The following is a 23,685-nucleotide window of genomic DNA, read 5'->3' on the forward strand; positions in this document are numbered from 1 at the left end:
CCTCACAAATTCCTGAAGTAGAGATAACATTATAAACAGGTTAATTTAATAAAAAAATGAAAAATAAAGCAGAGAAGGGAATAATGTTTAAATCTACCTATAAAAGCAAGGAACGTCTGTGTGTGTGTGCGTGCGTGCGTGCTTGTGTGTGTGGAGCAAATATCTCCCCGACGCGGTGCGGGTTCGACCTGAAACTTAGTCAATGGGTTCCAAATACCCCAAGTGTGTGTATCTGTTATTTTGGAGTAATTTGGTCATTTCAAAATATTTATTTCACTTCTGGACGGCCCCGAAATGAAACCTATTCAGCTTTTGACCTCAGGGTGTATATATGCATCTATATCTATTTCACTGCACAGCTCCTCACCCGAGCAAGAGTCATGTGTGCGGCCAGAGCCAATCGCTGCGCACACAGCAAAGCAGACACGGACTGTAAACACACGAGTGAGAAAGAAGAAGATAGTTTAGACCGAGACACGGAGCTCTCTGAATAGATCATTTGAAACCATCAGCCACTGGTGAGTCTTTTGCAGACAACTTTCCGAACCCGTTCAATTCTCCATCTGGAAAACTGCGGATTCTCTGTGGTGCCGTGCATGGAAGCTAAGCTCTGACCACTCGGTTCGAAGGTAAAAAATTATTTTTGTTTTTTAAGAAAAGACAGCCGAATTGTAGATAATACTTTAATTTACTGACTCACTCATGTAGTTTGGAGCTTTACGTTTTGTTATGCGCAGTTTTGTTACTTTTCTGATTGGCGCTACAATGTCTATGGAGTTTGGTTATCAGCGTCTCAAACATTTCCCGGGAACACACACACAAGGTATTTATTTATTTATAATAAAAATATACTAAATGAGTAAAATAAAACAAAAAACTAAATATTGATACAAAAAGTACACAAATTGACTCCAGAATCACTCTATAATGGCAACCAAAAACACATGCACAAAAAATGCACAAAAAGAAAACTGAAAGATAAAAACACACACACAAAAAGGCTCCAAAAAACATACATTACAGAAAAATACATGTCACAGCAAATTTGCGGTTGACCTCATTTGGTGACATGAATTATGCTCTGTGTTGAATGATGATGTCCAGTCAGAGAATGATGATTTTATTAAAAAAAAAAAAAAAAAAAAAAAAATGTGTAAATGAAAAAGAGTACAAAAAAAAGGAGAGTCCCATCCTGTGGGAAGAAAAGGCGGCCAGGTACTAAGCAGGATGGTCCAAAAGGTCTTGTCCCCGGCTCAGGATATACAGGACTGACTAACAGTTTCACAGCTTAAGCTTTATACAGATATGAGAAGAAGTCCCAATCCTGAAAGAAAGAAAAAAAAAAGGGAGTCAGATGCTCCCAACAGTGGAAACCTTGGAGGATGATGAAGACGTGTATATTACGAGGAAGGCCTGCGCCACTGGTATCTGTCCTTGATAGTGTGTGTGCGTGTATATCTGCATGTGAGTTTGAGTGTGTTGCACTGTGGATACAATACAATTTGTATTGTTAATCTAACATGAATCAGCTGTTCAAAAGTGCAAAGAGTATTGCAGTCATTGCATATTAAAACATGACAAATTGTACACATGAACACACATTTGACGATATGATGATGAATATAATAATTGCCATAACATACACCAAACAACAAAAACATAAAAATGACTCAATACACAAAACTAAATATTTACACAAAAAATACACAAAATGACAACAAAATAACACAATAAAATTGATTCTGATTCTGATTCTGATTACAGAGTATGTACAACTCTTTGTACATCCAACCTTCAAACACATACTCATTTGGCTATAATTGACAACTCTACTTAAGGCACTTTACTAGCAACCAAAAACAATTATACAAAAAGATAACTTGAAAGATGAAAAAAAAAAATACACATGACCAAAAAACATACATAACAGAAAAATACAACAAAAAAATGAAAATGACTCAAAATACACAAAATTAAATATTTATACAAAAAATACAGAAAAAGACAACTGAAAGATTAAAAAAAAAACAATGACAAATAATAATAAATAATAAAAATGACAACAGAAATGCACAAAAATACACAAAATGACCCCAGAATGGCAACAAAAAACTACAATTATACAAAAACACAACAGAAAGAACCAAAAAAACACATTGTGTACACAAAGTGTGTCTGCTTATGTTTACATGACAGCTGAGGCTTGTTTAATAGTCTCAGTCAGATTTTGCTGCGTACAAGAGGTCAGACCTGACGTGAGATCTGATCACGGCGTAGCGTAGAATCGATAAATACCGAAGTATAAGTGGATTTGGTCGACCTGATTGTACAAACGGTTGATAAATGAGGGCCATTGACCCCATAACCACATTTTGTGCAAAAGTTTAATCTTTAATTAGCAAATGACTCCTTCATTATCTCGCTCGTGGCTGCGTTTTGATTGGTTAAGAGCCCATGTGCTGAATCGCTTTATAATAAATTCTACAATTATCTTCGTCCAACTACCCAGTCTCCTGCCTGTGTTTTCAGTTCAGCTGCGCTATGACTATGGCCTCCAGCGTATTGTTGAAAATAACTTTCCCATTGGACTGCACGCTGCAGTCTGGATGCCGGAGCAAATCCAACACCCCGTCTTTGAGCTCAGGCGAGGCTGTTTTACTGAAGTCCTGCACCTGAGTAAGGAAATCCAGAAGCAGCTCTCCCTTCTCATCTCCCTCAATGAAACACTCGCTGATGTCCATTTGAGATGGAAGTTCGTAGCTGTGGAAGTTCACTCCTTTAGTGCTGAGGATGCTTTTGATGTCTCCTGTGGTCACACACTGAATGATGTCAGTGCAACACAACTGGTCTTTGTAGGATTGGCACACTTTTCCCCAACCGCTCTCTCCTACGAGGTGCGATGGATAAAAGACATGGAAAAGAAACAGAAATCAGAAAAAAGGCAAGAATGTGTTGGAGCAGGTGTCACTATAATGATGTGTGCTCATATTTTTAGTTTAAAGCAGTGCTTTTCAAAGTGTGTGAGGCGCGACAAACAGTATAGTAGTTTTGACTACTGCACTTTTATATTTGTTTTCCATGCTGGTGATTGGTTTAATATAGTTTTTGAATTTTGATTGAGGGAATGTTACTTGTTCCCTGTTAGTTCAATGATTTTGAAAATGTGCTATTAGTCAGGAAAGTGGGGAATACCCAACAAGTTTGAGAACCACTGGAATAAAGACAGCAGACTTAAAGAATTGTCCTACTTGTCTATAATAAAACTGAAATATGATGAAATTAAATTAATTTATAAGACAAAAAAAGAGGTTTCAATGACTTATAGTTCCATCTACTCACCAGATGCTAGAATAATAAGAAGCTTCCCATTCTTGTTGAGGAGACTCTGGAAAAAGCTAATAGTAGCACCTGGATCTTTCACGAAGTACAGCATCTGTCAAATTCAGCGGAAAAAATGACAGCACGTGAATGAATTTATTAAATTAAAAAAACCTCCTCATGACCAACCTCTATCATGTGAATGAAGTCGGCCTTCTTGGTGCTTCTCTTCAGTTTCCATCGCTCCTCAAACTCTGATGACGTCATCTCGTTCCAGGTGAATGTAACATAATCTAAATCTGGCTTTTTGGAAACCAAATCTGCACAGAGACCATTGATTAATAAAAACTAATAGAATACATAATATCTAATAGAGATTTTTTTTATGAAGTAACTAAACAAAATGTACTTTTCTTCTGATTGATAGTAGACAATGAAAACATTAAACTTAGAAGAAAAGCTACCATTTACTGCCCTCTAGTGTTAAATGTCCAATATGACATTCTATTAAAAATACCAGGTTCAGCATTATTTATCACAATGGTCAATCTAAACATTTTTAATTAAAAAAACAAACAAACAAATAATTCATTCTATTTTATGGTATTGTCGTTTTGTGTCATTTTTTTGTGTTGTCTATAAAAACTTTTTGTTGTTGATTTGTATGGTTTTGGAGGCTTTTTTTTGTTGCAGTTATCTATAGGGATGTAATGATTAATCGTAAGGCAGTTAAAAATCGATTAATAGGTATCACGGTTGATATCGATTTTCTGAAAATTGAATCGCAGTACTTCTTTTCAAACAGCCTTCTCTTGTCCAAATGCTGAGGCGGCGGGCGGAATCTGCTACTACTTTCTGTCTGGCCGCCTTCTACTCTTAAAACATGTTAATGTTACATGTTAATAAATGATTCCTTACCCGTTTAGCACCGAAAGAATATCTGTAATATTACGTGAATATCTGTAAAAGTCACGTTTTTCTCTTAGCTCTGTCTGCTAGCATAGCATCTCTTCTTCACGAGCACAGATTAGCTGCATGCCAACCGATCACTGTGTTACCAGCGCCCTCTGCTGGTCCAAATAAATATCTGACATAAATACAGTGCAGACTGTTTTTTTTTTTTTTAAAGTCCAATTGTTAAGACACAAAATACATTTTCAGTTGCACTTTTAAAAAGAAAAAGAACTATTATGCAGTTTTGCATTGTTTACTATAGAACCAGAATTTAAATTAATAGGCTTCTTCTTCATTTGTATTATTCCTTTATTTATTTCATTCAAGATTTATTTTTAGATAAATTGCATTGTTCTGAATAGTTTATCAAGGGATTCTTTTGACAATGAAAAATAAAAAGAAAATAGTACAGTATTTTCTAGTTTTTTTTCCCAAAAATTTTTTCAATCATTATTTGTCTACAGTCCCATTTTGTAAAAATAAATCGTGAAAGATTTGTATTGTGAACCCAGTATCGTGAATCGAATCATACCAGGAGTTGAGTGAAACGTTACATCTCTAGTTATTTATCAATCTATATGTATTTGTTACCATTTTGTAGTAATTTTCTGAATCAGTATTGTCATTTTGTATATTTTCCTCTTATTTTGTGTAGTTTTTGTTGTTGTTTTATGCATTTTTGTTTTCTGTATTAACCTATGTGATTCTGTGTATTTTTGTTGTTGATATATATGTTTTTGGAGGCATTTTGTACAGTTATCCATTTTTTGTACATTTTGTAGTCATTTTCTGTGTCAGTTTTGTAATTTTGTATATTGTTACTTCATTTTGTGTAATTTTTGTTGTCATTTTTCAATCATTTTCCATGTCAGTGTTGTAATTTTGTGCACTGTTGTCAACTTGTTTGTGTTTGAAGTGGCTTGTTTTTTTTTATTTTTGTTGTGAATTTGTGTGTTTTTGGACTCATTTTTTGTGTTTTTGGTGTATATGTACGGGCCACCAGTGAACATCTTCTTTCATCTAAATTATAGTGTTGTTAGTTGATGTCATTGAAAGTACAGCTTCTTTTCTTTGATAATAATAACATTTATGTTACACAGCTAAAGAAATAGCATCTCTAAAGTACCAGGCAGTTTTTAAACCAAAAGAACGTCAGGACCTTATTTTGATAGTAGAATAAAATGTGGGACCACAAATATGAGGAAATGAATTCCTGATATAACGACGCTTTTATAGCCAAGAAATGTGTTCAGAAAATGTGCTGTGCCCTGGGGTTCCCACAGAGGCCATACCTCTGTAGCTGTGCAGCTGCAGGCTGCTGGGCTCCACCACCTCCATATCCACCATCAGCCCTGGATGTTTCTGATGAAGCACAGACAGCATCTCCAGGTCAATCTCACCTACACACACAAACACATGAACAAATGTCACGACTTAATATTAATATTACGTAAAGTATATTCATAACTCTCATTGAATAAATAGGTTTATTTTTTAATTCATTTATAATAGGTGGATCAATTAAATATAAGGATTTCACTTCATGATATTTCAGAAAATGGGCATCATCAGGCAAGGTTTGCATGAATATTATGATAGAAATAAATAAAAAACTACTATAATACAACAAAAAACACATTTGAATAGATTTAGAGTAATTTTAAAGATTTTTTTTCAAAACAGCATTCATGGCTGTACAGTAGCACTACATGATATGTTGACACTTTGGAAAACAGAATAAAATACAAAAGAAATTTCAGTAAGTAAAATAAATAAATAAAGTGAGACCACACAGTATATACTAAGTAACTACATATTTTGTATATTTTTATGCATTTAAATATATATTAAATAAAAGAAATGCAGTCGGACAAAATATTTAGGTGTCACGTAATGAGCCATTACAAGTTTTATCGCATAAATACCATAATTGTTTCAGTTTTGCAGTTTTGAACGTTTAAACATATTGTGGAACATTTTTGAGAAGAAAAATCCATGCCTTACCCATAATATCATCTTTGATAACCCAAAATTCTGCTCTTCCATGGCCAAAAATTGATTAAAAAAACATGTTTTTTATGTTTATGTTTTAGCATAAACTTTGTATATAACAATGCCATTTAGATCTGGCAACCCTGGGCAGATCAAGCAAAAAGTATCTGTTATTTCTTTATTCATGTTAAGATTAATTAGTAGACTGTCAGAAAATGAGTTTAGGTACTTAGGAACATAGTTATTCTATCCCAAAATACATTTATTTAGGTTTACAATAAACAGAATATATATTTAACACATAATATGAATCCCTCACCAACTCATATTCTTATATAAATTAAATAGATTACTTTTTTACATTTTACCTTTGATAAAAAACAAAGTCCCAATTATCATATATAAGCCATCACCCAAATTAATCAACTTCAAAATAAAAGTATAAAACACACTGAATGGAAAAAAACATGTGATGGATCTCTTTTATAATACTATAAATTCATCACAGCTCAAATTAAATGATTGGGTTGTGATTTATAGCTAACGATGCTTCAGAGCAGCATAATGTATGAGGTGACTTTGATAGAAGTTAAATAATGTACTGACAGGACAGATGTTTAACAATCATTCAGTAATAATAACAAGGTGAAATGATCTGATAATATTTATTATTAACCTTAACAGCTGATACTTCTATTATATCTCTCTGGTGTTCTTACCCGCTCCACTTCCAACTCCAATCACATTCAGATCAGATTTCCCATCACCAACACTGGAAAGAATCAACAGTCAGAAACACATTAAGAGCCACTAAACTGGAGAATGAGGGCCACACATTTAGGAGCTTTAATACACAATAAATCAGACATAGGCCCCTGAAATAAATGCACAAAATGACTCCAAAAAAACCTGCAAAATATAAACTAAAATTACAGCGAAACACACGGAAGGAACACAAACCAACTACATAATGACGACAGAAACTGACAGAATGACATCAAAAACACACAAAAACAAAAAAACAAAATGACTCATAATATGTTCATGTTTCATTTATAGTTACATAGTCAATGTTAAATATCTTTTTTTCTTTACGTTCTGACAATCAAAAGTTTTATTTAGATCCACAGAGAATGAGCAGAAAACTACTGGTCTTTTGTTTTCCATCCGGTGTTATTGTAAACTAAAATTAACGCTTATGAAGCACAACAATGACTTTTCCTCTGGTTTTCCCATTTCTTGTGTTGTGTTGTGTGCATCAGTATATTGTGTATACCAGGAACTGATGAAATGAAAAAGGTTCTATGCTGTTTGGTGTGCAAAAAAAAAAAAGCAATAAACTGTTTTTTGGTGCATTATTTTTCTCTCATTAATTAATGAGTTAATCAATTAATGCATTTAAGTCCCAGCCTTTAAATATATATATATATATATATATGAGACTATTAAAATGAGTATAGAAAAGCTAGTCCATGCTTTTGTTACCTCTCGACTGGATTATTGTAATTCTCTTTTAGCAGGCTGCCCGAGCAAGTCGCTTAAGACACTTCAGCTGGTTCAAAATGCTGCAGCACGTGTACTGACTAAAACTAGGAGAAGAGATCACATTACTCCTGTATTAGCCTCTCTGCATTGGCTTCCCATAAAATATAGAATAGAATTCAAGATTCTTCTTCTCACTTATAAAGCCCTAAATGGACAGGCACCAGTCTATCTCAAGGAGCTTGTAGTGCCATACAATCCCCCCAGAACACTACGCTCTCAAAATGCTGGACTACTCGTTGTTCCATTTGTCTCTAAAAGTAGTATAGGAGGAAGAGCTTTCAGTTATCAGGCCCCACTTCTCTGGAACCATCTACCAACCACGGTTCAGGGAGCAGACACCCTCTCTACCTTTAAGGTTAGGCTCAAAACATTCCTCTTTGGTAAAGCTTTTAGTTAGGAACCAGCTCATAGCTCATAATTAAGATGCAATAGGCATAGACTGCCGGGGGGGTCTGGCATGCTCGGTTGGAGAGAGGTTGGAGAGGGCGTTAAGAGAGAGGTCATTTAGGTTAGAGAGAGACCGGAGAGGGTCCCATTCCTCTTTCAAACACTCCCTCTATGTCTGCTTCTTCCCTTGTGTGTTTGCTCCTGTGCTCCTTCTGGCTTTTGTCTTGCAGGTCCGTGGGATCCTCAGTGTGGAGTTACAGAGTCTCAACAACTCTGTCTCCACCCTTTTCTCTGCACACACCCAACATAGCATAACGTGGATGGCTGTTCATCATAGGAATGGGATCCACACAAGGTTCCTGCTGCTTAACAGAAGGTTTTCCTTGCCACCATGATGAATTCATGTTGGGTGTGGGATACATATGTATGTGTATATACGTATATACAGTATGCATATGTGTGTATCCATAAAATGAAGAGTCCGTCCTTAAGACTGCTCTACTGTAAAGTGTCTTGAGATACCATTGGTTATGATTTGGCGCTATACAAATAAAAGATTGAGATTGAGATTGAGAGTTCAGTGCTGCTGTTATAAAGCTAATAAAGCAAAGAAATGCACATCTTTGCAGCTTAAAAACATTGATTTGTTTCATGTGATTGGATAATAAATATGATTTGCTCTTCCAGGTAATGGACCCCCTCCCTCAGTCATGTACCTGTCCAGTATGTGAGGCAGCTGCTGGTGGATGAAGTCTTTCATGCACTGATGCTCAGAGGAGCGCTCTAGGAACAGCTGGAAGCACATCAGGTACCTGCTGTCATTGTTCACCAGACTATTCAGAAAAGATGCCATTGTCACCTTCTGAAAAGAAACAAATGATGGTTATTGATTAATTAAGGCTTTTTTTTTTAGAAACACGTTTCAACGGATGAAGAAAAACACTGAGCAGTGAGAAGAGAGAGAGACGGAAGAACTACTTACTGACATGTGGAGTAGAATAGAGACTGAGGTTTGTCTATGTAGGCCGATTAAGCCTCTCCCACATGACGTCACTGCTTTCCTCTGAGGAAGAGGAGGAGGAAGCGAGGTGTGTGTTTGCACAGCCGAGGGGTATTTCATAAAGGAGGGTTAACAAACTCTGAGTCTATCCATAAACTCTGGGTCAACATACCCCGCGATGGGAAACTCTGGGTATCTGATTCCATTACAGCTCGTATGAAGTGGGTCAATCAATCCTGAGTATGTAAACCTTGGGTTACTTTCGTGCACGCGCGATAAAAAGTCATCATCAATGGATCAGAGATTACTCGAGCTGCCATGGCAACCACCCGGAAGAGAGTGATTTATTCACCCTAAGGGGTGAAATAAGCCAATGTTTGAGATATATGAGCCTGTTCTAAAGGTGCGTTCAGTCTTCAGTGACAATAGTGGCTTAAATCAGCCGTAATTAGTCACAGTTTTTGGTCGCTTCATCACTTAATTGCTTCAGTGATGTAACGAGTGGGGAATAATATGAATATAATGTGTCTGAGGAGACGTGGCAGCAGCATAGGTTGGCTACATAGAGAGCCATCCCGTTACACTGGCTATAAAGACACTGACCTGCCGCTTGATATTGCATCATTTATATTGATTTTTAATGTAATAAATTCACCAGTCATCTCGACGTCCTAAAAAATGTCATAAAAAAACACTAAAGCGGGGCGCGAACCCGTGACCCATCACTTCCAAGAGCAGCATCGCAATTCACTGCACCATCATACCTTCAAAGATACAAGATCTACAGATTTAACAGTATAACAATAAAAAACAACAATCGAGCCTTAAAAGTGGATTCATCTAAATTGTCATTTCATCCTTTACATTCTCCACAGGTTTGTATTCAGGGAACTTTACTACAGACGTCAGTAGATGTTTTAATGCAGATCAACCTCTCAGTATCTTTCACGTAATGCTCTGTTTCCACAATGTTCTAAAGAAAACTACCGTTTGCATACAAAAAAAACAAACCGTGAAGCAACACAACATTAGTAATGATGTGGACACATCTGTGGTGTGTGATGTTACTAATGTGTTTCAGAGAAAAGTGTTAAGGTTCATTAAAGTGTTCAGAAATGGTGTTCAGGTGAGCGGAGCCAGGTAGAAACCCAGGGTTTCTTTGATAAAACCTGCCAGCAACCAGGTTTAGTTCACAGACAATGTTGCCAGGGTAACATACTCAGAGAAGAACATACCTCGCATTTAGGAATGAGATACTCAGAGTTTTCCTCATTTGATCCCAAACATAGTTTGAACATAACCCGCTTCATGGAATACTCCTCCGGTCCTAAACCGATGGTTTACAGCTGTGCAAACATGTGCTATTTACCCTTATTATTTATTTCTTTTTCTTTTCTCTCTTGTCTGCACATGCTGTCAAAGGTCAACACTACAAGAAGTGCAATCATTATGAGACAGCAATGCATGTTTTGTTATTGCAATAAAATAAATGTATTTATTTTAATGCTGAATTGTGACCATCACCAGCCCTCCCTTAGGAAGGGTAAGAAATCTTTTATTAGAGGGAGGATATAAAAAGGGAGAGCAGTGTTACACCTAAGTGGAGAGGGAGGGGGAGGGGAAAGGGAGCAGGGAGCAGGGAGGAGAGACTCAAGGTAGGAAATAGAAAGGGTGGGGAGAATAGATTGTTTTACAGTGAGGGTGAGATGTGTATTTATTTATTTCTGACTTGTTGTAAATTTGTATAAAATTTCAATAAAATAAAATAAATAATGAAAAAGGAGGATGAAGCAAAACAAACAACAATAATAAATCAAAAAATAAAAATAATGAGTTGGGAAATAAATTATATAAATATATATATATATATATATATATATATATATATATATATAATATTATAAATAGAAATGTGATAATTAAATACAAATAGACAAATATAAGGGGAAATAAATAAAAAAAAAAATGTAAATACATCAATAAATAAGTAAATGTAAAAAAAAACAATTAAGAAAATAATTTGAAAATTAAATATAAATAAATAAAAAAGTGGACATAAATGCAAAAAAATATATATAATTTAATATAATAGTTCAAATGAGGGGGTTCTTATTAGTGTGTTTTGTTTTGGGTTGAACTGTTTGCTTATTGTTTGAAATCAATGAATCAGACTTTATTGTTGATCGACATCTACCTATAAAAGCAAGGAACGTCTGTGTGTATGTGGAGCAAATATCTCCACGACGCGGTGGCCATTCCTGTCAAATTTTCTGGCGCCCACTACGAGCCGTCCCACCCGCCCAACCAAGCTTCATTATCCCTTATATTTTAAGACAGGTGTTCAAGAAATCTAAAATACCCACTTGTCAACCACTCACTAAATACAATTATGTGGTTAGAATCTGGTAGGTCAACCTTTATTAACATTGAAATTCTGTGAACATTCCTACTAGGGCTGGTGATATAGACCAAAACTCATATTTCAATATATTTTCTCAAAATGGTGATATATGATATAAATCTAGATAATTTTATCAAATAAAGTCTGACCAGAAAGACAATTCTGGGTTAAATTTGCTGATGCAAAATACTACATAGGGACATTTATTAACAAACAGCTGCACAATATGTGCACTCAGAAAATGATCTAACCGAGCTTTACATGTTGTTCTGAGAAGTAAAAGCAACGACTCCTAAAACTAGTATTTTGATACATAATAAGCTGTATATAACTGTCTAAATCTATAGATATAGATATATTGATATATGAAATATTATAGTTTCCTATATAAAAGTATAAAATAGAAAACTCGATACATCTTGAATCTCGATATATCGCCCAGCCCTAATTCCTAAATTATAAAAACAGCCTAAATAAAAACATAAATGGGTATATGAAGCACATGTGTTTATTTAATATACTTACAGTTTATATACATGTCAACACATATTTAGTGTTAATTTCACATTGCTTGTCTTTAAGTTAGATATTTACATTTTATTTTCATTATATATTTTCTGATAATTTCTCATGCTCACTCATGTGGTTCTCTGGTATTCAGGAATGACTTATTAGACACATTTTGTCAGGTTCTGTTAATTTAGCCCTTGGGGTCCTTTTTAAGTTATTATGTGTCTTTGTTTATTCGGTTTGAATCTAGTCATGTTTAACTCTTGTCTGTGTTTCAGGTTTTCCTACTTGTGGCTCCACCCCCCAGTGATGTCTGTGTGCTTGGTTGGTGCCTGATTAGCTCCCTCATGTTTTCACCCAGGTGTGGCCCATTCCCAATGAAGCTTACCTCACTATTGAGCTGAGTGCTTGGACACAGTATGACTGCGGGATCATTGTGTGATGTTGTTAGGTTCATTGTTGCCTTCCTCGTGTCCTGCTGTGTCTGGTCTTGCTCCCTGTTCCTGCTCCCTTGTCTTGGATTTGAGTGTTTGTTTTTTTGGATTTTGCTTTGAGGAATAAAAACATGGACTGGTTCCAGGAACGATATGCTTCTATCCTGCCTCCATCTCTCTCTGCATTTGGGTCCACACCAGACCGCAACACATTTGTTGCAGACTTTACATCCTTTAACACTTTTTGAAAGCAGTGTATATTTGTGGCGCATGCGATTGGCTGATCTTTCATGATGACTTGCGTTGTTCCTTCCGCTGTGGTAGACGTTTAAATCTCAGTGTAACTGTGTCCCATCCTGATGCTCTTTAGGAAGATAAACTCTGTCACATTTTACAACGTATTTACACCAGTTCTTTATTTTCTTTCACTGGAACGTCTTCATACATCCATCTCTGATCTGAGTTGTTTCCAGGTTTGTTGCAGCTGTCGGCACTAATCTCCCGAGAACTGCCACCCAGGCCATTGCAGGTGGCAGTTCTCGCGAGGCCAGTGACGGTGTTCAGTTTAGTAAGGCATTTTTATTTATTATTACTTTAAAATACGGGATATTTATGGGAAAATACTAATACGGGAAGATGGCGGGAAAGAGGAGTAAAATACGGGAGTTTCCCAGCCAAAACGGGATACTCGAGAGGTATGGGTGTGAATTCGACCTGAAACTTGGTCAACGGTCCCATTGTTTAAACCATATAACTATGGAAAGCCATCTTAGTCAAAATGACGTGAATTTAACACGTGTTTTTTACCTCGATGGCTTTCCATAATATACGCATCGACGACGTGATAAATTCACGTGATTTTGAGCCCTTTGGCCACTTGTGTGATATAAATGGACAGAAGCTGTGTGGAATTACGACCATCAAGGCAAAAATAAGCCTGTAGCGGCACCCGCTGGCAAATCAAACTATCTCAGTACGTGAAACTCACAGCCTTTATTAAAACATATATAAATTTAAAGGCCTTTCTTTATGGAAGCCCAAAAGAGTCATAATTAAATAAATAAAAACATTTTGAAATAAATACAATTTTGATAAATAACAGACAAATATATAATGTGGCCATTAAATTGTTAAATAAGGTCATATTATTATGAAATACGTTTCATTATTCTTAAATATATATTTCCACAATGGTCTTTTTATTTCATAATGTCCTTTTTCAGCAGAATGACTTCAGTCTGTCAATCAAAGCTAGTGGGTTGGACCTCGGTTTGATCCTTTAAAATCGATTAGTTTTCCTGGACATCGGTCATGGCCGTTCTTTGATCGACACAGTGGTAGCAAAGGGAGGGAAAATAAATAAAAGTATTATTAATAATAAAAAAAAATTAAAAAAAATAAAGCAAGAAAAGTGCAGTGAGATGTGTCTGGCTTGAATGTATTCATTTTTTTTTTTTTCTTCCATCACCAGCCCTCCCTAAGGAAGGGTAAGAAATCTTTTATTATAGGGAGGATATAAAAAGGGAGAGCAGTGTTACACCTAAGTGGAGGGGGAGGGGGAAGGGAGCAGGGAGGAGAGACTCAAGGCAGGAAATAGAAAAGGTGGGGAAGAATAGACTGTTTTGCAGTGAGGGTGAGATGTGAGGTTGTAGAATAAATTGTGCTTATTATGTTGTGTAATCCAGCCAGTATGGTGACAAGTGTGAAGCTTAGCTATAATGGTGGTGGCTGTGAACAGGGGGAATGAGTGAATGGTAGTACCTAAAGCAGGTATTTGGGATTAACGTGTCTAAAGTTAAGCCCAGTATGAGTTTTATCCCACATCCCAAGGCGTGCCAGTGCATCGTATACCAGTATATGTGCAAAAAAAAAACTGCTACTGCAAGCCCAGGAACTGCCCTGGGCCCGCAGATGCAGCCAGGCCAGCAGAAAGAGTGGGGGCCAGGGAGCCCCAGGCAACCCCCCCACGGCCGAGCAACCCCCCAGATGCCCCCAAGATCCCAGGCCGAGAGGCAGCCACCGCCCCCCACACACACATCCGAGGAAGCCCCAAGCAGCCGAGCACCCAGTGCATCCCCCCACCGACCCCAATCCCAAGGCTGCAGCATCCAGCCCCCCCCCCACCCACCCACACCCAAGCACCCAACCCCCCGAGGGAAGGGCCCAGAGAGCCCCCCGCCAGAGACCCCAGCAGAGGAGCCAAGGCCCCCGCCCAGAGCCGCGCGGAACGGGCAGCCGGTGGGCCCAGAACCAGCAGGGTCCGGACCAGAAGGACCCGGAACGGAAGCAGCACAGAGAGCAGCGCCCCCAGGGACGACAACCACGCCCATAGTCGCCGAGGGCACCAAGGGGATGCTGCAAGCTGCCCCGCCGGCCCCCAGGCGCACCGACCAGGCACTCCAGAGCGCGCCAGATCGCCTTTCCTTGATGCTGCCCGCGCGATGCGCCCCAGACAGACAGAATGTATTCATTTTGAGTGAGGGAGCGGGTGCATGCGCGTGGCCGATGCGCGTGCGTGTGTGCGTGTCAGTGGAGCAGATGTGCACGTGTGTTAAGACCTGGTTCAGTCCAACACTGTGACCGTGACAGGTAGCGAGGTTAATGTTTACAGTGCAGGTAGTTAATAAAGTACAGTTCTCCAACACATGCTGTTGTTTCTGCGCAGTTCTGAGCATTTAACACTGGAGGAGGAGCTACAGTCAGCTCTGGAGAGCAAGGACCGCCCCTGTGTCCCCCAACCACGGTTAGGAGATGAAAACAGTAAAGGTTTTAACAAGAGAATTACAACATTACTCGGTCCGTGAATGGATATTTATCTGCTTTTGGCGCCTTATGTTCTTTGATTGACAAACCGAACGACATTATTAATATTATGAAATAAAAAGGTCAATGTGGAAAACGACATTATGAAATCAAAAAGGCCATTGTGGAAATAGATATTTAAGAATAATGAAACACATTTCATAATAATATTACCTTATTTAACAATTTAATGGCCATATTATATATTTGTCTGTTATTTATCAAAACGTGAACATAAACTAAATCACAATATATTTATATTTTTGTTGACTAATGAAAACAAAATATCGACTTTATTCTTGTTTTATACAAAATTATTTTCTCCTCAAAATTGGCCCTAATCCTGTTCCGTAGTGCGTGACATATTTTGCACAACATTTATATATGGAAGTGCAAAGGACGGCCTATTAATGTCTGTTAATTTTAACAGCAAGTTTTGATTTAATTATAGTCATATTCTTTTGACTAAATAGCAACTTAGTTTTAGTCAAAATATAGTCATCAGGACTATTTCAGTTATAGTCTCATTTTAGTCATGTAAATAGCATTTTAGCCAACTAAAACTAAAACATATGTAGTCAAAAATATTCAGGATATGAGTTCATGCATTTTATAAAAAATTTAGTTTCCTTTTATTAGTTGACAAAAATATAAATATAAATACATTATGATTTAGTTAATGTTAACATTACAAAACAGTTTTTTAAAAATAAGTCATAGCCTAGTTATTCTCATGAAAATGAAAATCGACAAAAACTATGACAAACATTTTTATTATGAGTTTGACGCCCCTGCTTGACAACTTTGATAAGTCATCATGATGTTTAAACTGAAAAAAAAAAAAAAAAAAAAATAGAGATTAATGAATGGATGACCTAGAGATTTGTTAACATTGGTTTTTATTAAAGGCTTACACCTCTTTGGGGGGCAGAGAAAAGGAATAATACTATCATCAGATGTGGAAACAAAGCTGAGTGAGTCTGACAGATGTTTTACTTCAATAGATGTACATTAACCCTCAGCAGTAACACAGTGTCTTCTGTTAAACAGTAACTGTTGCCTTTTGGCCTCGTTTAATAGTTGAGCTATTAACTGTATCACCTCTAACAGTGGCAGCGTTCCTATGACTGCTAAATGTTATTTCCATTAACATTTAAGCATGATTTTTTTGTCATCTTGTGGTCAGTCTGTTACCATCAGATTTATCCACCACTCAATCAAACTTTATTTAAACACGAGAGCACCTTCCTCACAAATTCAATTGTAGTCCCAAGTGCTTCACAGAACGTTCCTGAAGTAAAGGGAGCATTATAAAAAGGCTTAGAAACTAATGCACACAAAAGTAATTCAATAAAAAAATGAAAAATAAAGCAGCGAAGGGAATAATGTATAAATCAATAAAACAATAAAATTATCATAAAAACAGTAAAAGTAAAAAAATAAAATAACATAGTAAAAGATTTAACATATCAGATAATTCAAAAAATTAAATTATAAAGCACTACATTAAAGCCAGACTAAATAAATAGGTTTCCACCTTGTGCGGCGACGTTCCACCATCTTTTTGGAACAGTTTGAATAGTACCAGAGAATGTGTAGTGCTTCAAAAAAATAATAAAATAACTTGAAAATCTATCAAACAGGCAAACAGTGCAATGATTTTAAAATACTAATTTGTGCTTTCCTTCTGGTCTTGATGCAGAATTTTGAATGATCTGGAGTTGATTTATTATATTCTTTTGTAGACCAAAGTGGATAATATTACAGTAGTTAAGCCTGTTAGTGATAATAGAATGTGTACAGTATTTATTTATCATACATTTATTCTATTGGTGAGTCTTACATTTTGTTTTAATAAAGCTAAATATTTCAATAATAACAGTCTAAAGAACACAGCAGTCATATTTGTATCCTGAATCACATGATGAATAAATCCAAAGCTACATTTTCACATTACTTCACGTAGGCGATTAAAAAAGAAGGCATTTTGTGAACATGTAAAATATAACAGCTGATCAGCTGTTTCCTGGCAACCCTTGGATTGAAGAAGTCGTGGCAAACTATGGTCAGAGAAAATAAACAATATTGATATTTTGTTAATCAGTGTCAAACATGACTCAGCGCTAGCTTTGTGCCCTCGTTACAGCTTTCCAGGTTCATTGGTGCTCACACCATCCAAGCTAAACTTGTTTTATTTTTAATCAAAATGCACTCTTGATAAACCAGTCGTGCACTGATTTTCAACACATTGGCCCTCATTTATCAACCTTACGTGAAAACGAGTGCTAATCTGAGTTCGCATTGGGTCGTATGACAGGACATTTGATGAAACCTTTGTATTTGACCAATCCCAGCGCACAAATGATTGGGTGAAGATAGACGATCATCATTAACATGTTACATCCTCAAATATTCCTGGTTCGGAGGCCCCGCCCACTGAGGTCAAACAAAATAAAAGTTTCCGAGATGAAAATCAACGTTCTTACAGCTGAGGTGGAAAAAAAAAACCAAAGATGTGCTTTTCAATAGTATGAAAACTGGAATTTAAAGAGCACATTTTAAACGCTCTGTGGAAGAGAATAAGGGAGGCAATGAACAGCATTTACGTATTTAAGGTTTGAATTAATCTCTGCTATTTGATCAAGACAATTCTTTACATTTTGGTCAAGAAAAAGTGGAGGAGTCAGGCTGGTGAGCGGTGCTCCTAGCAGAGTTTATTAGTGCGTTTATTGAAGGAAAACCAAAAAAGTGCAGGTATCAGTAATAACATGGGGTTTTTAAAAATAATTTTAGTTTGTTTTAATAATCAGTCAGTTTTGATCTGTTCTGAAAGTGTGTCTGCTTATGTTTAAATGACAGCTGAGGCTTGTTTAATAGTCTCAGTCAGATTTTGCTGCGTACATGAGGTCAGACCTGACGTGAGATCTGATCACGGCGTAGCGTAGAAGCGATAAATACCGAAGTATAAGTGGATTTGCTCGACCTGATTGTACAAACGGTTGATAAATGAGGGCCATTGACCCCATAACCACATTTTATGCAAAAGTTTAATCTTTAATTAGCAAATGACACCTTCATTATCTCGCTCGTGGCTGCGTTTTGATTGGTTAAGAGCCCATGTGCTGAATCACTTTATAATAAATTCTACAATTATCTTCGTCCAACTACCCAGTCTCCTGCCTGTGTTTTCAGTTCAGCTGCTCTATGACTATGGCCTCCAGCGTATTGTTGAAAATAACTTTCCCATTGGACTGCACGCTGCAGTCTGGATGCCGGAGCAAATCCAACACCCCGTCTTTGAGCTCAGGCGAGGCTGTTTTACTGAAGTCCTGCACCTCAGTAAGGAAATCCAGAAGCAGCTCTCCCTTCTCATCTCCCTCAATGAAACACTCGCTGATGTCCATTTGAGATGGAAGTTCGTAGCTGTGGAAGTTCACTCCTTTAGTGCTGAGGAGGTTTTTGATGTCTCCTGTGGTCACACACTGACTGATGTCAGTGCAACACAACTGGTCTTTGTAGGATTGCCACAGTTTTCCCCAACCGCTCTCTCCTACGAGGTGCGATGGATAAAAGACATGGAAAAGAAACAGAAATCAGAAAAAAGGCAAGAATGTGTTGGAGCAGGTGTCACTATAATGATGTGTGTTCATATTTTTAGTTTAAAGCGGTGCTTTTCAAAGTGTGTGGGGCGCAACAAACAGGAGGGAACTTTCATATAAGATCAGTAACACTGAACAAAACGGCTACACGCAAAGAAAGTAATAATGCGAAGTCTAAAAATGTAGCAGAAATAAAAATAGCATTCAATTATTTGACTGCATTAGAAATGCGACCGGGAATCAAATGTAACACGGAACTAAAGTGCAAAAATAATTATTTATGTAGGCATGTGAAATAGTATTCATGTATTTTTGACTACTGCACTTTTATATTTGTTTTCCATGCTGGTGATTGGTTTAATAATATAGGTTTTGAATTTTGATTGAGGGAATGTTACTTGTTCCCTGTTACTTCAAAGAATTTGAAAATGTGCTATTAGTCAAGAAAGTGGGGAATACCCAAAGAAGTTTGAGAACCACTGGATTAAAGACAGCAGACTTAAAGCGGTAAAAGGTGGTTTCAACTCTCTGGGTCGGTGGAGAGTCCTTGCCTCAAGTGGAGGAGGTCAAATATCTTGGGGTGTTGTTCACGAGTGAGGGTCGGATGGAGCGTGAGAGCGATAGACGAATCTGTGCGGCATCAGCAGTGATGCGGTGGCTGTATTGGACTGTTGTGGTGATGAGGGAGCTGAGTCGGGGGGCAAAGCTCTCAATTTACCGATGGATCTACGTTCCTACCCTCACCTATGGTCATGAGATTTGAGTAATGACCGAAAGGACAAGATCGCGGATACAGGCGGACGAAATTAGTTTCCTTCGCAGGGCGGCTGGGCGCACCCTCCAAGATAGGGTGAGAAGCTCAGTCACCCGGGAGGAGCTCGGAGTAGAGTCGCTGCTCCTTCACGTCGAAAGGAGCCAGTTGAGGTGGCTTGGGCATCTGTTTGGGATGCTTCCTGGTCGCCTCCCTCGGGAGGTGTTTCAGGCATGTCCTATTGGGAAGAGGCCTCGTGGAAGGCCCAGGACAGGCTGGAGGGACTATGTTTCTGAGCTGGCCTGGTGTCGCCTCGGAGTTCCCCCAGAACGGCTGGAGGAGGTGTGCGTGGATCGGGAGGTCTGGGCATCTCTGCTGAGACTGCTGCCTCAGCAACCCAGCCCCGGATAAAGTGGAAGAAAATGAATGGATGGATGGACTTAAACAATTGTCCTACTTGTCTATAATAAAACTGAAATATGATTAAATTAAAATAATTTATCAGACAAAAAAAGAGGTTTCAATGACTTATATTTCCATCTACTCACCAGATACTAGAATAATAAGAAGCTTCCCATTCTTGTTGAGGAGACTCTGGAAAAAGCTAATAGTAGCACCTGGATCTTTCACGTAGTACAGCATCTGTCAAATTCAGCAGAAAAAAAATGACAGCACGTGAATGCATTTATTAAATATCAGTAGTGAAAACCTCCTCGTGACCAACCTGTATCATGTGAATGAAGTCGGCCTTCTTGGTGCTTCTCTTCAGTTGCCATCGCTCCTCAAACTCTGATGACGTCATCTCGTTCCAGGTGAATTTAACATAATCTAAATCTGGCTTTTTGGAAACCAAATCTGCACAGAGACCATTGATTAATAAAAACTAATAGAATACATAATATCTAATAGAGATTTTTTTATGAAGTAACTAAACAAAATGTACTTTTCTTCTGATTGATCGTAGACAATGAAAACATTAAACTTAGAAGAAAAGCTACCATTTACTGCCCTCTAGTGTTAAATGTCCAATATGACATTCTATTAAAAATACCAGATTCAGCATTCTTGATCACAATGGCCAATCTAAAAAATGTTAATGAAACAAAACAAAAAAAACAAAAACAAAGAATTCAGTCTATTCTATGGTATTGTCGTTTTGTGTCATTTTGTTTGTGTTGTCTATAAAAACTTGCCGTTTTGTCTATTTTTGTTGTTGATTTGTATGTTTTTGGAGGCGTTTTGTGTAGTTATCTATCAATCTATGTGTATTTGTTACCATTTTGTAGTAATTCTCTGAATCAGTATTGTCATTTTGTACATTTTTCTGTCATTTTGTGTAGTTTTTGTTGCCGTTTTATGCATTTTTGTTATTTGTATTAACTTATGTTATTTATTTATGTTACACAGCTAAAGACATAGCATCTCTAAAGTACCAGGTAGTTTCAAAACCCAAAGAACGTCATGACCTTATTTTGATAGTAGAATAAAATGTGGGACCACAAATATGAGGAAATGAATTCCAGATATAACAACGCTTTTATAGCCAAGAAATGTAGAAATGTGTTCCCACAGAGGCCATACCTCTGTAGCTGTGCAGCTGCAGGCTGCTGGGATCCACCACCTCCATATCCACCATCAGCCCTGGATGTTTCTGATGAAGCACAGACAGCATCTCCAGGTCAATCTCACCTACACACACGAACACATGAACAAATGTCACGACTTAATATTAATATTACGTAAAGTATATTCATAATTATCATTGAATAAATAGGTTTACTTTTAATTTATTTAGAATATGTTAATTAAATATAAGGATTTCACTGCATGATATTTCAGAAAATGGGCATCATCAGGCAAGGTTTGCGTGAATATTATAATATAAATAAATATACAAATACTTTGAAATCTTATAATACAACAAAAAAATACATTTGAATAGACAGAGTAAGATTTTTTTTTTCCAAAACAGCATTCAAGGCCGTACAGTAGCACAACATGATATTTTGACACTTTGGATAACAGAATAAATTACAGAACAAATTTAGTAAGTAACATGTAAAAAATAAAAAATAAAGTGAGTGCAAATACACCAAGTCACTACATATTTTGTATATTTTTATGAATTTAAACATTTTTTAACTAAAAGAAACGCAGTTGGACAGAATATTTAGGTGTCATGTATTGACCCATTACCAGTTTTGTTTCAGTTTTGCAGAGAACGTTTATACATATATAGCCTTATATATAATATCATCTTTGATGACCCAAAATTCTTCTCTTCTATGGCCAAAAACTGTTAAAAAAAAACATGTTTTTTATGTTTATGTTTTAGCATAAACTTTGTAGATAACAATGCCATTTAGATCTGGCAACCCTGGGCAGAACAAGCAAAAAGTATCAGTCATTTCTTTATTCATGTTAAGATTAATTAGTAGACTGTTAGAAAATGAGTTTAGGTACTTAGGAACATAGTTATTCTATCCCAAAATACATTTATTTAGGTTTACAATAAACAGAATATATATTTAACACATAATATGAATCCCTCACCAACTCATATTCTTAAATAAATTAAATATTTTACTTTTTTTTTTTACATTTTACCGTTGATTAAAAAAAAAAAAAAAAATCAGTTAAATTTTGTCCCAATTATCACATATAAGTCATCACCCAAATTAATCACCTTCAAAATAAAAGTATAAAACACACTGAATGGAAAAAAATAAAATAAATAAATAACAGGGTGAAATGATCTGATAATATTTATTATTAACCTTAACAGCTGATACTTCTATAATATCTCTCTGGTGTTCTTACCCGCTCCACTTCCAACTCCAATCACATTCAGATCAGATTTCCCATCACCAACACTGGAAAGAATCAACAGTCAGAAACACATTAAAACCCTATGAACTGGAGAATGAGTGTCATCCACTTTTTAGTAAATATTTTTTTTTAAATCTTTTTTATTTGTTGTCAGAATAATTTTCATTAAGTATTTATTAATATTTTTTAATCCAGATTAAATAAGGCCTGTTTCTTCTATTGCCTGCTTAAAAGTAGGTTCACTACAACAACAAGGTTTATTACACTGGTGCTTTATGGATGTTTATTATCTGTAACACCATAAAGTGAGATTTATGACCCACCAGACTATTAAAATGAGTATAGAGTTCAGTGCTGCTGTTATAAAGCTAATAAAGCAAAGAAATGCACATCTTTGCAGCTTAAAAACATTGATTTGTTTCATGTGATTGGATAATAAATATGATTTGCTCTTCCAGGTAATGGACCCCCTCCCTCAGTCATGTACCTGTCCAGTATGTGAGGCAGCTGCTGGTGGATGAAGTCTTTCATGCACTGATGCTCAGAGGAGCGCTCTAGGAACAGCTGGAAGCACATCAGGTACCTGCTGTCATTGTTCACCAGACTATTCAGAAAATATGCCATTGTCACCTTCTGAAAAGAAACAAATGATGGTTATTGATTCATTGAGGATTTTAATTTGATTTTTTTTACTGTCACGTGTGATCTGCAGGAGGTTGTGTAACAGACGTGTTGTGTGTGTGCACGAGCCCTGAGCGGCGACACAAACACAAGCGCGCGCGCACAACAAAGCAACAAAGCGTTTTAACGGATGGAGAAAAAACACTGAGCAGTGAGAAGAGAGAGAGACGGAGGAACTACTTACTGACATGTGGAGTAGAATAGAGACTGAGGGATGAGGTTTGTCTGTGTAGGCCGATTAAGCCCCTCCCACATGACGTCACTGCCTTCCTCTGAGGAAGAGGAGGAGGAAGCGAGGAGTGTGTTTGCACAGCCGGTCCGAGACCGATGGTTTCCGGCTGTGCAAACATGTGCTCTTGGAGGAAGCAGCATTTAAACGATATACAATAGTATTTTGGAAGTGGAATGATAACTCATTTACCCTTATTATTTATTTTTTTTCTGACGTTTTGTAAATTTGTATTTTTCAATAAATAAAATAA

General features: G+C 36.9%; 2 protein-coding genes across 3 annotated transcripts; both read right to left on the reverse strand.

The window, feature by feature from the left end:
* Positions 1-2,098: 2,098 nt before the first annotated feature.
* On the reverse strand, positions 2,099-9,201 carry LOC114455404 (histamine N-methyltransferase-like). Its single transcript, XM_028436623.1, has 7 exons — positions 9,179-9,201; positions 8,913-9,058; positions 6,984-7,036; positions 5,565-5,672; positions 3,508-3,638; positions 3,340-3,433; positions 2,099-2,887 (listed from the first exon to the last, which is right to left on the reverse strand). Exons 1-7 carry the CDS (start codon positions 9,182-9,184, stop codon positions 2,526-2,528), a joined length of 900 nt encoding a protein of 299 aa, XP_028292424.1. The 5' UTR covers positions 9,185-9,201; the 3' UTR covers positions 2,099-2,525.
* Positions 9,202-16,225: 7,024 nt separating this feature from the next.
* Positions 16,226-23,471, reverse strand: LOC114455653 (histamine N-methyltransferase-like). Of its 2 annotated transcripts, none has more exons than XM_028437030.1 (7): positions 23,388-23,471; positions 23,010-23,155; positions 22,514-22,566; positions 21,275-21,382; positions 20,418-20,548; positions 20,242-20,335; positions 16,226-18,893 (listed from the first exon to the last, which is right to left on the reverse strand). In XM_028437030.1, the coding sequence occupies exons 1-7, from the start codon at positions 23,391-23,393 to the stop codon at positions 18,532-18,534; spliced, it is 900 nt and encodes a 299-aa protein (XP_028292831.1). In that variant the 5' UTR covers positions 23,394-23,471; the 3' UTR covers positions 16,226-18,531. The 2 variants fall into 2 exon arrangements, with proteins under 2 accessions (XP_028292831.1, XP_028292832.1); XM_028437031.1 differs by having other exon boundaries at positions 18,532-18,893; positions 23,010-23,152; positions 23,388-23,441.
* Between the last annotated feature and the right edge of the window lie 214 nt (positions 23,472-23,685).

Source organism: Gouania willdenowi, chromosome 21 (genome assembly GCF_900634775.1).
Source record: "Gouania willdenowi chromosome 21, fGouWil2.1, whole genome shotgun sequence".
NCBI classification, from domain to species: Eukaryota; Metazoa; Chordata; class Actinopteri; order Blenniiformes; family Gobiesocidae; genus Gouania; species Gouania willdenowi.